Raw genomic sequence first — 13,304 nt, 5'->3', positions numbered from 1 at the left:
CCCCAGGGGAGTTTTTTAAAAGACTGGAAGAAAAGGAGGCCCTGATAAGCCAACTTTCCAGAGAAAAGAGCAACCTCATTCTGCAAGTTGAAGAACTGAGGGTGCAGCTGGAGGAGGAGAGCAAGGTAACGTGGCAATTGTTTCTTCCCAGTCACATGTTATATGTTTAAAAAACCAAAGTGAAACAAAAGTAGTGCTTGGATGGGGAGAATCAGTGTTTTCTCTTGAAAAGGAGAAAGGTGAAAACATTCAAGATATAGTGGGGAAGTGACATGTTGGTCTTTGTGCCAGGAGGACCTCTGGTAATGGAAGGATTTTCGTATTATTAAAATTACATCTGTAGTTTGTCAGATTTGGGGCAAGAAAGATGTGTGTTTCTACCATGCTTGAGCTGAAGGTCAACAGGGGTTAAGCATTTATTCGTCCATCACCAAGTGGTACATTTCCAGTGAGTTTCACAATATGCATGTGTAAGCATTTACTTCTGTTCACTGTTTTCTGATTATTTTATATATTCTCTGTTATTCCTTTCCATTTCTCTTCTGGTTTACTTTTGGGGTTTGGTGATTTTCTATTGCGATAAAGTTTGATTCTTTTTTAAAAAATTATTTGTGTATACTTGCATTGCGATTGAGATTTGGGAAGAAGTAAAGAAACATCTATCCACCATAGATAAAGAGGGTACCGTCATATCAAAGAGAAGATTTCCTCCAGGTCCAGTATGGTGGACCAATGAGTTTAATGGGTTTACCTATAGGAACATGGATGACTGGAAGATACCACCAGGAAACTCTTGGGAGGTGTCTGGGCAGGGACACAAGTGAGGAGTTTTATTCACTCACAAAAAGTTACACTACTGAATGTCCTACCACGTGACATACTGGTAGCTATACACCCCAAATCTCCTACCCTGAGACAACTTTACACATTCCTTATAACCTTAGTTCTTTATAACCATAAGGAGTAGAGGAACATGGTGAGGCTATCACAGAGTCATGACCCCAGTCAGGCTGCTAAGCCTGGTGAGTGCATGGGCCTTTACCTTTCTCTACAACATAATATTAATAGGCCCAGTCTCTAGAGACTCTCCTGAAAGTGAGAGAGAAAGAGAGAGAGAGAGAGAGAGAGAGAGAGAGAGAGAGAGAGAGAGAGAGAGAGAGAGAGAGAGAGAGAGAGCTGCTCTCCTTCAAGATGGCAGCAGTCATGTCCTATCCATGTGTATGTGTGCTTTCATTATGGTACTACTGACCTCCTAGAATGCCATGTATTGTCCTTTTATAATGATGCTACTCAACTGTGTGGAGTTTCATTTCTCCTTCAGCTTCTGTGCTTCCTATGAAACCAGTCTCAGTCACAACTAGGAGTCCTTTGCTTCTTGCTTACCCTGGATTGTCTTATTTCTCTTTTACGGTTGAAAGATTCTTTCCTCAGAATTTGATTATACCATTCTATTTCCTCCTGGCTTCTGGATTTTCTGCTAAGAGTTTGCTGTTAGTCTAATTGGAGCATGTGAGTCAGTACTGCTTTTCTAGTTTTCTAACTCTCTTTTGACTTGGATTTCTGATTTAGTTGAATATACTATCATGGTGCAGACTTTATTGGTCAAAACGCTTTGGAAATTTCAGAAATCTTAGAACCTGATGCCTGTTATCTTCATCTTTCCCAAGACTGGTGAAATGCTTCCGAAAAACTCAACATTCATCTCCCCCTTCAACCCGGATGTTTATGAAATACTCATAATTTGAATATTTTTATGTAATGATTTTTGTAAATCTTTAGAGATTTTTTTCATCCTTCCATCCCCATTCTATCAATGTCATTTGGTGTTAATGCTCCTCAATCACCATGGGGATATGTCGCAGATGCCATTAGCTCCTCCATGCACTTGCAGACAGGCCCTTGTCTAAGATGGTGCTTGTTTTGTTTTGCTTTTCAACTTATCCAAAAAGACCCATGGAAACTGATGGAAGCCTAAGTCTCTTCAGGAGCTTATCTCCTGGTGCCATTTTGTTGTCCAACAAACATAGAAAATACTATAACACTGTAGTTATCTAAATGTAAACATAAGGGTTTTAGTTTTCTGATGAGTAGAATGAAAGGGTAGAGTAAATCTTTCACATTCTGGCTTGAACAGAATCTGACTGACGTATTGTTAAATATAAATCATATTATATAAATGAGAATGAAGATTTCCCACTATATGCTGAGCCTTTCTGCTACTAAAATTCACACAGTCAGGCTTCCATTTCTTCTTTTTTAGTTTTTATTTTTTTATTTTTTTAATTGGATATTTTTTATTTACATTCCAAATGCTATTCTCTTTCCTAGTTTTCTATCCATAGACTCCCCCCAATCCAATCTCCCCTCCCCCTTCTTCTATGAGGGTGCTTCCCCACCCATCCAACCATTCCTTCCCGTCTGCCCACCCTGACATTCCCCTACTGGAGCATCGAGCCTTGGCAGGACCAAGGGCTTCTCCTCCCATTGGTGCCCAACAAGGCCATTCTCTGCTACACATGCAGTTGGAGCCATGGACTGTTCATGTGTACTTTTTGGATGATGGTTTAGTTCCTGGGAGATCTGATTGGTTGGTATTGTCCTTATGGGGTTGCAAACCCCTTCAGCTCCTTTCAATCCCTTCTCTAACTCCTCCAATGGGTCCTGTTTTCAGTTCAATGGTTTGCCACTAGCATTTGCCTCTGTGTTTGTCATGCTCTGGCTGAGCCTTTCAGGACACAGCTATATCAGACTCCTGTCAGCATGCACTTCTTGGCATCAGCAATATTGTCTCGTTTTGGTGGCTATATGTATATGGATGGATCCCCAGGTGGGGCAGTCTCTGGATGGCCATTCCTTCAGTCTCTGCTCCAAACTTTGTCTCTGTATCTCTTCCTATGAATATTTTTGCTCCCCCTTCTAAGAAGGACTGAGCATCTGCATTTTGGTTGTCCTTCTTCTTGAGCTTCATGAATTGTAGCTCAAGAATTGGTCTGTGAATTGTATCTTGGGTAATTTGAGCTTTTGGGCTAATATCCACTTACCAGAGAGTTCATGCCATGTGTGCTTTTTGGAATTGGCTTACCTCACACAGACTGATATTTTTTAGTTCCATTCATTTGCCTATAAATTTCATAAAATCATTGTTTTTGATAGCTGAGTAATATTCCATTGTGTAGATGTATCACATTTTCTGTATCCATGCCTCTGTTGAAGTCATCTGAGTTCTTTCCAGCTTCTGGCTATTATAAATAAATCTGCTATGAACATAGTGCAACATGGGTCTTTGTTGTATGTCGGAGTATCATTTGGGTATATGCCCAGGAGTGGTATAGCTGTGCCCTCAGGAGGAAAAATGTCCGATTTTCTGCGGAAATGCCAGACTGATTTCCAGAGTGGTTGTGCCAGCTAGCAATCCCACCAACAATGGAGGAGTGTTCCTCTTTCTCCACATCCTCACCAGCATCTGTTGTCACCTGAGTTTTTGATCTTAGCCATTCTCACTAGTGTGAGGTGGAATCTCAGGGTTGTTTTGATTTGCATTTCCCTGATGACTAACGATGTTGAACATTTCTTTTGGTACTTTTCAGCCATTTGGTATTCCTGAGCTGAGAACTCTTTGTTTAGGTGTGTACCCCATGTTTTAATAGGGTAATTTGATTCTCTGGGGTCTAACTTCTTGAGTTCTTTTTATATATTGGATATCAGCCCTCTTTCAAGTGTAAGATTGGTAAAGAAGTTGCCCCAATCTGTTCATTGCCGATTTGTCCTAATGACCTTGTCCTTTGCCTTACAGAAGCTTTGCAATTTTATGAGGTCCCATTTGACGATTCTTGATCTTAGTGCAGAAGCCATTGGTGTTCTGTTCAGGAAAATTTCCCCTATGCTCATGTGTTTGATGCTCTTTTCCACTTTTTCTTCTATTACTTTGAGTGTATCTGGTTTGATGTAGAGGTACTTGATCTACTTGGACTTAAGCTTTAAATAGGGCAATAAAATAGGATCGAAGTATATTCTTTTACAGTCTGACTGCCTGTTGAACCTGCACCATTTGTTGAAACTGCTATCTTTTTTGCACTGGATAGTTTTAGTTCCTTTGCCAAAGATCAAGTGATCATAGGTGTGTAGGTTCATTTCTGGGTCTTCGATTCTGATCCATTGATCTACCTGCCTGTCTCTGTACTAATATCATGCTGTTTTTATCACTATTGCTCTGTAATACAGCTTGAGGTCAGAGATGGTGATTCCCCCAGAAGTTCTTTTATTGTTCAGTATACTTTTCACTATCCTCAGTTGTTGTTGTTGCTGTTGTTATTCCAGATGAATTTGCAAATTGTTCTTTCTAACTCTATGAAGAATTGAGTTGGAATTTTGATGGGTATTGCATTGAATCTGTAGATTGCTTTTGGCAAAATCTCTAAGGTTACTATATTAATCCTGCCCATCCATGAGCATGGGAGCTCTTTCCGTCTTCTGAGATCTTCTTTATACCCAGCCATTTTGTTGAAGTTGTTTAACAGGCTTAGTAGTTCTCTGGTGGAACTTTTGGGGTCACTTAAGCATATTATCATATCATTTGCAAATAGTGATATTTTGACTTCTTCCTTCCCAATTTGTATGTCTTTGACCACCTTTTGTTGTCTGATTGCTCTGTTTGAGTACTATATTGAGTAGGTAAGGAGAAAGTGGGCAGCCTTGTCTAGTTCTTAATTTTAGTGGGATTGCTTCAAGTTTCTCTCCATTTAGTTTGATGTTGACTACTACTTTCTTGTATACTGTTTTTACTATGTTTAGGTATAGGCCTTGAATTCCTGATCTTTCCAAGACTTTTAACCCAAAGGGGTGTTGAATTTTGTCAAGTGTTTTTCAGCATCTAATGAGATGATCATATAATTTTTTTCCTTTGAGTTTGTTTGTATAGTGGGTTACATTAATGTATTTCCATATATTGAACTATCCCTGCATCCCTGGGTGAAACGCACTTGATCATGATGGATGATCATTTTGATGTGTTCTTAGTTGCAGTTTGCAAGAATTTTATTGAGTATTTTTGCAGTGATATTTATAAGGAAAATTGGTCTGAAGTTCTCTTTCTTTTTTTGGTCTTTGTGTAGTTTAGGTATAAGTGTAATTGTGGCTTCAAAGAAGGAATTAGGTAGTGTTCCTTCTGTTTCTATTTTGTGGAATATTCAGACAGTACTGGCATGAGATCTTCTATAAAGGTTTGATAGAATTCTGCACTAAACCCATCTGGTCCTGGGCTCTTTTTGGTTGGGAGATTTTTTATATTTGCTTATATTTCTTTAGCAGTTATTGGACTGTTTAAATGGTTTTTCTGTTCCTGATTTAACATTGATACCTGGTATCTGTCTAGAAAATTGTTCCTTTCCTCCAGATTTTCCAGTGATGTTGATGATAGGCTTTTGTAATAGGATCTGATGTTTTTTTTAAAATTTCCTCAGATTCTGTTGTTATATTTTCCTTTTCATTTCTGATTTGTTAATTTGGATATACTCTCTGTGTGCCCTCTGGTTAGTCTGGCTAAGGATGTATCTATCTTGTTGATTTTCTCAAAGACCAGCTCCTGTTTTTCTTGATTCTTCATATAGTTCTTTTTGTTTCTACCTCATTGTTTTCAGCCCCGAGTTTGATTATTTCTTGCCTTCTACTCCTGCTGGGTGTGTTTGCTTCTTCTTGTTCTAGAGGTTTTAGGTGTGCTGTCAAGCTGCTGACATATGCTCTCTCCCGTTTCCTCTTGGAGGCCCTCAGAGCTGTGAGTTTTCCTCTTACCCTGCTACCATTGTGTTCCATAAGTTTGGGTTTGTTGTACCTTCATTTTCATTAAATTGTAAGTCTTTAATTTCTTCTTTATTTCTTCCTTGACCAAGTTATCATTGAGGAGAGCACTGTTCAGCTTCCATGTATATGTGGGCTTTCTGTCAGTTTTATTGTTATTGAAAAACAGCCTTAGTCTTTGTTTACTTGATAGGATGCATGTGATTATTTCAATCTTCCTGTATCTCTTGAGGCCTGTTTTGTGACCAATTATATGGGCAGTTTTGGAGAAAGTACCGTGAGGTTCTGAAAAGAAGGTATATTCTTTTGTATTAGGATGAAATGTTCTATAGATATCGGTTAAATTCATTTGGTTCATAATTTCTGTTAGTTTTTCTGTGTCTCTGTTTAGTTTCTGTTTCCATGATCTGTCCATTGCAGAGAGTGGGATGTTGAAGTCTCCCACTATTATTGTGTGAGGCGCAATGTGTGCTTTGAGCTTTAGTGAGTTTTCCTTTATGAATATAGGTACCCTTCTATTTGGAGCATAGATATTCAAAATTGAAAGAAGGGGTGGTCTCCCCTATGCTCTCAGGATTGTCTGCACTTCTGAGAGTCCAGTTCTCTCCCCAGGGGACCTGGGTACAGAGAGCTGTGGGACTGGATCAGCTCCATTTCTTTAAATACACATTTCTTTCCTTGGTGACAGGTTAGACACTCTGTCCTTTTTACCTTTTCTTAGTCATTCCTCACTGGTTTTAAGTTCAACTTTAATTTTATAGATAGTGTTAGCTTTGCTTGAAAAGATTATGTCACTTCCAAAGATTGCATTCCGAATGGTAAAATCTGCATGTGTACGTCTTTTACAGTCTCAGAGTGCCCTGGCCCATGCTCTGCAGTCAACCAAGCATGACTATGACCTTCTACGAGAGCAGTATGAAGAAGAACAGGAAGTGAAGTCTGAGTTGCACCGGGCTTTATCTAAAGGCAACAAGGAAACAGTACAATGGAGAACAAAGTATGAACACGATGCTATGCAAAGAACTGAAGACTTGGAGGAAGCTAAGTGAGTAGGTCAAGATTATGTTCAATCCAAAATTGGTCACGTACAGGAGAATGAGAGGAATGGCAATGTCTCCTCATGATCCCTGTTTTCTTGAGAGTTTTTTTAAAATAAGCTCAAGACAAAAGCTGAAACAGTTACATCTGGTAAGAATCATATAATATAGAAAAGCTACAATATTATGATATAGGTTATTGAGACTATAAAAGGATCATAGAGAAAGAAAAAAGCTCTTTGTAGGGGCATAATAAAAATATTTCTAGACGATTGGGACTTTGAGCTACTAGCACTTGTTGCTGGGGAACAGCTCCATCAGAATACAGGACCCAAGAAAGGTGGATGTAGCAGGTGAATTAAAAAGGATTGCCCCAGTGCTGGAGAGATGGCTCAGTGGTTAAGAGCACTGACTGCTCTTTCGGAGGTTCTGAGTTCAAATCCCAGCAACCACATGGTGGCTTACAACCATCTGTAATGGGATCTGATGCCTTCTTCTAGTGTGTCTGAAGACAGCTACAGTGTACTTATATATAATAAATACATCCTAAAGACAAACAAAGAAACAAAATAACAAGAGCAAAACAACAAAAAAGCATTACTCCAGACAGCAGTTTGAATTTTTCCTGAGCTTCTGAAACGAGAATGTGTTGTCTGTGTCTGGACTCGAGAGACAAATCACAGAGACTGAAGCTGCTTTCTCAGGGCCACAGGATTCATTTTTATTTCTTACAGCAGTAATTACAACATTTCATATTTGCATTTCAAAGAATTTCTAATACATAGCTATTCAAGGAGAATGAAACAAAACCTTTTAAAAATGGTTATAGCCTAAAGTTTAATGGCCACATATCCTGTGCCAGTCAGACAAATTTTAGCTAAGCCAGGGAGGGGCTTTCACTCCCCCCCCGCAACCCCAGTCAAAACTTTGCAGTTACAGGTGCTAAACCATTTGAAGCCTGAGAAAAAATTAACCTTTTACATTTGATTTTAATAAGCAAATGAAAACTCAATGAGCTGAATTATAACCCATTTGAAGCCTTTTCACTTCTCATTTCCTTTCTAGTTCTTGTATGTCATATATGTCTGTCTCCTCATATGCTCTTTAACCTCATTCCACCATTGTGTGTGAGGAGAGTGTTTTAGGGCTTCCAAAGCTTCCTTTAACACTTGTTTCCTTAAGGGTAATTTTTCTTCAGATGTTCTACAATTCTGTAGGGGCAGGCAGCCCTGTGTATCCAGCCTTCCTATGAAGCTAGAAATTTATGCAAACCATGTCCCTTTATTTTTGTACCGAATCTTAGTCTCCTCAAAGTCACTATCCTTATTATTGTAATATTCTCCAGTTAGATGCAGTAAGACGCCTAATGACTAATCTAGCTTCCCTGACTCTTGGTTTCCTAAAATCCTCTGCATATTATCTATTTCTAGAAGCTTATTCAGACTGACATTATCACTACAGAATAAGCAGGAAATGTTTCCAAATTTATTTGTGGGTTCTTACCCATCCACAATCTTGGCCTCTGTTCCAGCCTGTAGGGGGGATGGGCAAAATAAAGACTTCCTGCTAATGGTTTCATTAATTAAGTTCAGTTTTGATCCAGGTATTAGTTCCAGTTCTGTTTCTCTCCCCGAGACCATCTCAGACCATGCATGGTTTTATTTAAAAAAAAAAAAAGAGTAGGGCAAGTAAGGAACACCAGAAACAGTTGTATAAATAAATGATTTTATCCAAAACTTCTTAGGCCAGGCACCTCTCTGGTGAAGGCCAGAACTTTGTCACGCAGTCTCATTTGCATGTAGATGAATGGTTCCGTCGCTTTGTAATCATACATTTTATTTGGTACCACAAATAATTAATTTCATATATGTATGTGTATCCACCATGAGAGACACTGGGCCTGTGGAGATGGGACAACTGAAAACCTATTAATATTTATTATCACAGTTATTATTTGTCTTGTGGAACAGAGGCCCCTTTTAAAGAATTCATCCTTGGGACACTCCTAAAATTAGACGCACAATATTTTTGAAAGCTATTCTAAAAATCTTTAGGAGTTGGGAGAGCAGTTAGTCCAAAATCCAGCACCAAAAAGTGCTTATTGGTTTATGGACTGAGTAACTGTGTGTGTTTGAGAGAAATCATAAAATTGGCTCTCCAGCTTACAACCATTAAAGGCTTCAAAGAACATGATTTGATAGCTTGGCAAAGATCCAAGAATGATCAATACATTTTTTTTTGCTTCAGCCAGAAATAACGTGCAGTTCCTCACCTGAATTGTGAGCCCACTTACAGAATAGCTGTTATGCTGTCGCCCAGAAGGGAACCAAATAATCCACCTCTGTCCACAGTACCTCAAGAATGACTTAGGAATGACAGATACTAAAAATATCCATAGTAGGGGTTTACAAAATTCTGGACCCAAGGGAGGAGTTGACCGGAAACTCCTCTTTATACCCAAATTTGTCATTCACTTCTAAACAAGCTATTCTCGTTTTCTTGTTAATGATTGAAGGAAGATTCCAGGTGAAAGTTTCTACTCATTATCACAGCTGATAGCTGATTCTTTGGGTGTTAGAAAGGAAGGAAAAAATATAGATAATGCATTTGATCACATGTATTTGTTGTAATTGGTTTTATAGAGATGATGGACAAAGGAAAAAATACTGGGTAACAGGGTAGTATTTGAATGGTTTTGTGTTTACATTATTTGAATTTTACATAAATATACCTTTTCTCCTAATCGCCTCAGGAAGGCAAGAGAAGTGAAAAGTCCTGGGATTTTTCAGGTGGAGAGTAAAAGATCCTCTCCCTGAGTCTATTGTCTGGTTCTGCTCTGAGAATAGCGTGTTTAATTTCGTATTCTCTCATATCTCTTTTTATAAGGTAGGTAGTTGAGAAAGCACGTGCTGTTGGAAAGTTACAGCACAAAAAAAAGTAATAGTTGCTATTAAATATACAGCAAATTAGCAATAAAACGAGGCGATCAGTGTGTCCAGTTTGCTCTGGGATTTCTCAGACGAAATATTAAATGTCTCTAGTATTACTAAAAACTTTCCGTCCTTAGAAAACCAGGATAGTTAGTCTCCAAACCAGAGCAATTTTCTGGTGCCAATCATCATAGGCATAATTAAAAATTATATGATGATTTTAGCAGCATACTCTTTTAGGCTGGTATGAGTGCCAGCATTTCCTATATGAAAGTGCAACCATGTGTGACATTATGAAGCCAGTGAACGCGGAAGGAGTAGAGCACATGGCCTTCCAGATAACAAGCACAGACCGGATTGCTTTAGAATCCCATAGGTCGGCAGCCATGCCACACTGATTTGAGGCTGGTTGAGTGATACTTGTGCAGTCTGTTCTCATAAAGTCACAGTGGGGCCAAAGCGTTGGTACCTACAGTTCGTTTCGTGAAAGAAAATCTACTCATTTTAATGAAGGAGTGTGGCGGGGAAGCTGCATTTCTGCAGGACACGTGAGCAAGAAAACATAACCCATGCATTAAAATTTCCAAGAGTTATGTACCATATGGACAGAGGAGGTACACTGAACACATCACTCTTAACATACACGGTGCTGGGGGCGGGAGAGCGGGAGGCTAAAACTGTAAGACCCGCTAAGTCGGTGCGGTCGGTGGATCTGCGATGAACGCATATCTGGGGGTTCGAGATGCTGGGGGAAATCACAGAGAAAGGTATTGTAAGAACTGGAAAGCAAGTGATAGCAGGAAGAGGCTGGGCAGGAGAGCACAATAGTGTCCATTGGAAGACACATCCAAGGAACGCTTTTGGGACTCTACCAACATGCGTAAGTATCGGAACCAGCTTGCTAAGGTGTTCAAAACAAACTTGTTTCCCCTCTTTCTTATGAAATATCAGTGTCATTTTATTAGCTATGAAAGGTTAGGATAAGCAAATATTTCTTAATAGGAGTTTAAAGAGAGTCAGAATTTCAGAACCAGGCTGGTAAGGGAGGGTAAGTAACATCCATGTTGACACAGAAGCCAGAGGCTGGGCAGCAGTAGCAGGCTGGCTTTGTGAAAAAACGCTTTGATGCTCGAGCTATCCATACCGAACCCTTTGGCTCTCTCCTCAGGAAGAAGCTGGCGATTCGATTGCAGGAGGCCGCTGAAGCCATGGAGGTGTCCAATGCCAAGAATGCCTCCCTGGAGAGGGCCAGGCACAGGCTCCAGCTGGAGCTGGGGGATGCCCTTTCTGACCTGGGAAAGGCTCGCTCTGTGGCAGCAGCATTGGGGCAAAAACAGCAGCACTCTGACAAGGCTCTGGCTTCCTGGAAGCAGAAGCAGGAAGAGGCCCAGGAGCTGCTGCAGGCCTCTCAGAAGGAGGCCCGAGCTCTCAGCTCTGAGGTCCTCATGCTCAGGCAAGCCTGTGAGGAGAGCAACGAGGCCCAGGAGACCCTGAAGAGGCAGAACCAGGACCTTCAGGGTACTGTCAGCTGGGCTCGCAGCCAAAGCAAGACAAGGGCTTGGGGAGAGTCTGGCTTGGGCAAAGCTATCTTCCTGGGGTGGAGAGCCTTGGCGTTTTCATATTCTCATCTATGTTCGACTTTCAAAGTTTTAATACTTGATTCTGAAAAAAAGAATACTGCAAATGTTATTTTATTGAATTAATTCTAAAGGCAATATTAGGGCCACACCTTTGACCTAGTTCCTTACTATAAAGAAACCACTCTCAAGAATATCTTCATTTCTATAGCCTTATTGTGATCTTTCCAGATACATATTCATAGAAATATATTGCCCAAGTTATACATTTTCTGTATAATTTACCTTTCACTTATCAATACATTTTGAATATATTAAAATTTCTGAAACCCATGCTATATGTTGGGTTCTTCTACATCCATTTATTCATAGTTCAAATGTGAGATTAGCCTTCATTTTAATGTCCTGATCTGCAAAATACAAGGTTAGGTTACTTATCTGAATTTACAGTTCATAAGTTATAGATCTGGGACTTGAGCCCAACCATCTGGGCTCCTATCTGTGCATACTTTACTGAGCTATGCTACTGTCCTATGCACCTTGTGGTTCTTAGCATGCCAAGCCTTGGAGACGTGCTACACTGTTAAAAAAAGAAACTGCATAATACTTCATAATAAGTATAACTCACACCTAGTTAACTAGATCTCATTAATTTTAAACCTGATTAAACACAACTCTGAATAATTATATACTACATATTCCTACACATGTATTTATGCATATTTAAAATATTTCAATAGGATAGATCTCTAGAAGTGAAATTGACGAGTTGAGGAAATAGACTTAAACTTTCTGGTATATTGCCAAAGAGCAACTCGAAGAGACTGCCAAGTTATTTCAAAGCCTACAGTGATATGCATGAAAACGCTGATGTGCCCTGGATGCAAACTCATTACTCTCGGAGGCATGAGTCTTCTTGGTGGCCTCGTGCAGTTCACAATTAACTCACTGGGCTGTGCTAGATCTGTGGCAACAGAGTTCCAGCTGTTTCCATCTGGGGACAGACTGCAACACCTACCATAGAGGTCCAGATTCAGTGGATCTGAGGTAGAGCTTATGAATTTTCACTTTTAATAAGCTCTCAATCGAGGTCAATGGATTCCACGTGTGGCCTGGTATGGGGTTTACACACGTTTGGGCTTTTTTTTTTGTTTGTTTGTTTGTTTGTTTTTGGAGCTGGGGACTGAACCCAGGGCCTTGTGCTTGCTAGGCAAGCGCTCTACCACTGAGCTAAATCCCAAACCCCATGTTTGGCCTTTTATTTTAAAGTTCTTAAGATGATCATACAGTTTAGTCAGAGTTGAGAAGAACCTGCTTTGAGGTTTTTTTCTCTGCAGAAAAAGATTATATATGTTCTTCTAATTTTTTGCAAGAATTCTGAAATCATTTAAATCATTATTCTGTAATAATTTCAAGCACACATATAATATATTTTAATCATAAACCTCCATCGCTATCCCCTCTCTTATCTCCCTTCTTCTGTTGTACCTTCTCTTTTCTGCAACAAGTTTGCCCCTTATGTTCCCTCCTTTGCTGCCGTTGTTGTTGCTAACAGGCTGAGTTTAATTAGTGAAGATCCCATGAACATGGACTGAACATTTACTGGACCATGGGCATCAAACCAATGACCATGACCAAGGAAAATGACTCCTCTTCCCCTAGCAGCCCTTAACTGCCTACAGAGGGCCAGGGACAGGTTGGGGCCTTATCACTTCCTCCCCTATCCATGATGGGTGGTCCCAGTCTTGTGCATGTCTTGTGACGTGTAACTACAGCTGGTGTGATTTCATGAGTGTGACTTCTATGTATGTCCAAGAGAAGATATTCACGACACTCTGCCCATCCTCAGGTTCTTACATTCTTTCTGCATCCTCTTCTGCCTTGTTCCCTGAGACTTGAAGGTGACAGCACAGGTATCTAGTGCAGGGTAGAATGCGCAACGATCACTCAGTCTCGGCATTTAAACC

At 39.9% G+C, this 13,304-nt stretch overlaps 1 protein-coding gene across 1 annotated transcript in view; it reads left to right on the top strand.

The window, feature by feature from the left end:
- Nucleotides 1-13,304, top strand: part of Myh15 (myosin, heavy chain 15) — a 141,357-nt gene that overhangs the window by 93,955 nt on the left and 34,098 nt on the right. Inside the window, exons 29-31 of the mRNA NM_001446751.1 lie at nucleotides 7-125; nucleotides 6,642-6,838; nucleotides 10,929-11,278. Coding sequence (NP_001433680.1) covers nucleotides 7-125; nucleotides 6,642-6,838; nucleotides 10,929-11,278 — 666 coding nt within the window. The remainder of the gene's footprint in view (nucleotides 1-6; nucleotides 126-6,641; nucleotides 6,839-10,928; nucleotides 11,279-13,304) is intronic.

The sequence above is a fragment of the Rattus norvegicus genome, chromosome 11 (assembly GCF_021556685.1).
Source record: "Rattus norvegicus strain SHRSP/BbbUtx chromosome 11, alternate assembly SHRSP_T2T, whole genome shotgun sequence".
NCBI lineage: Eukaryota > Metazoa > Chordata > Mammalia > Rodentia > Muridae > Rattus > Rattus norvegicus.
The sequence above is the reverse complement of the archived record's forward strand: the minus strand, read 5'-3'. Positions and strand labels throughout refer to the sequence as shown.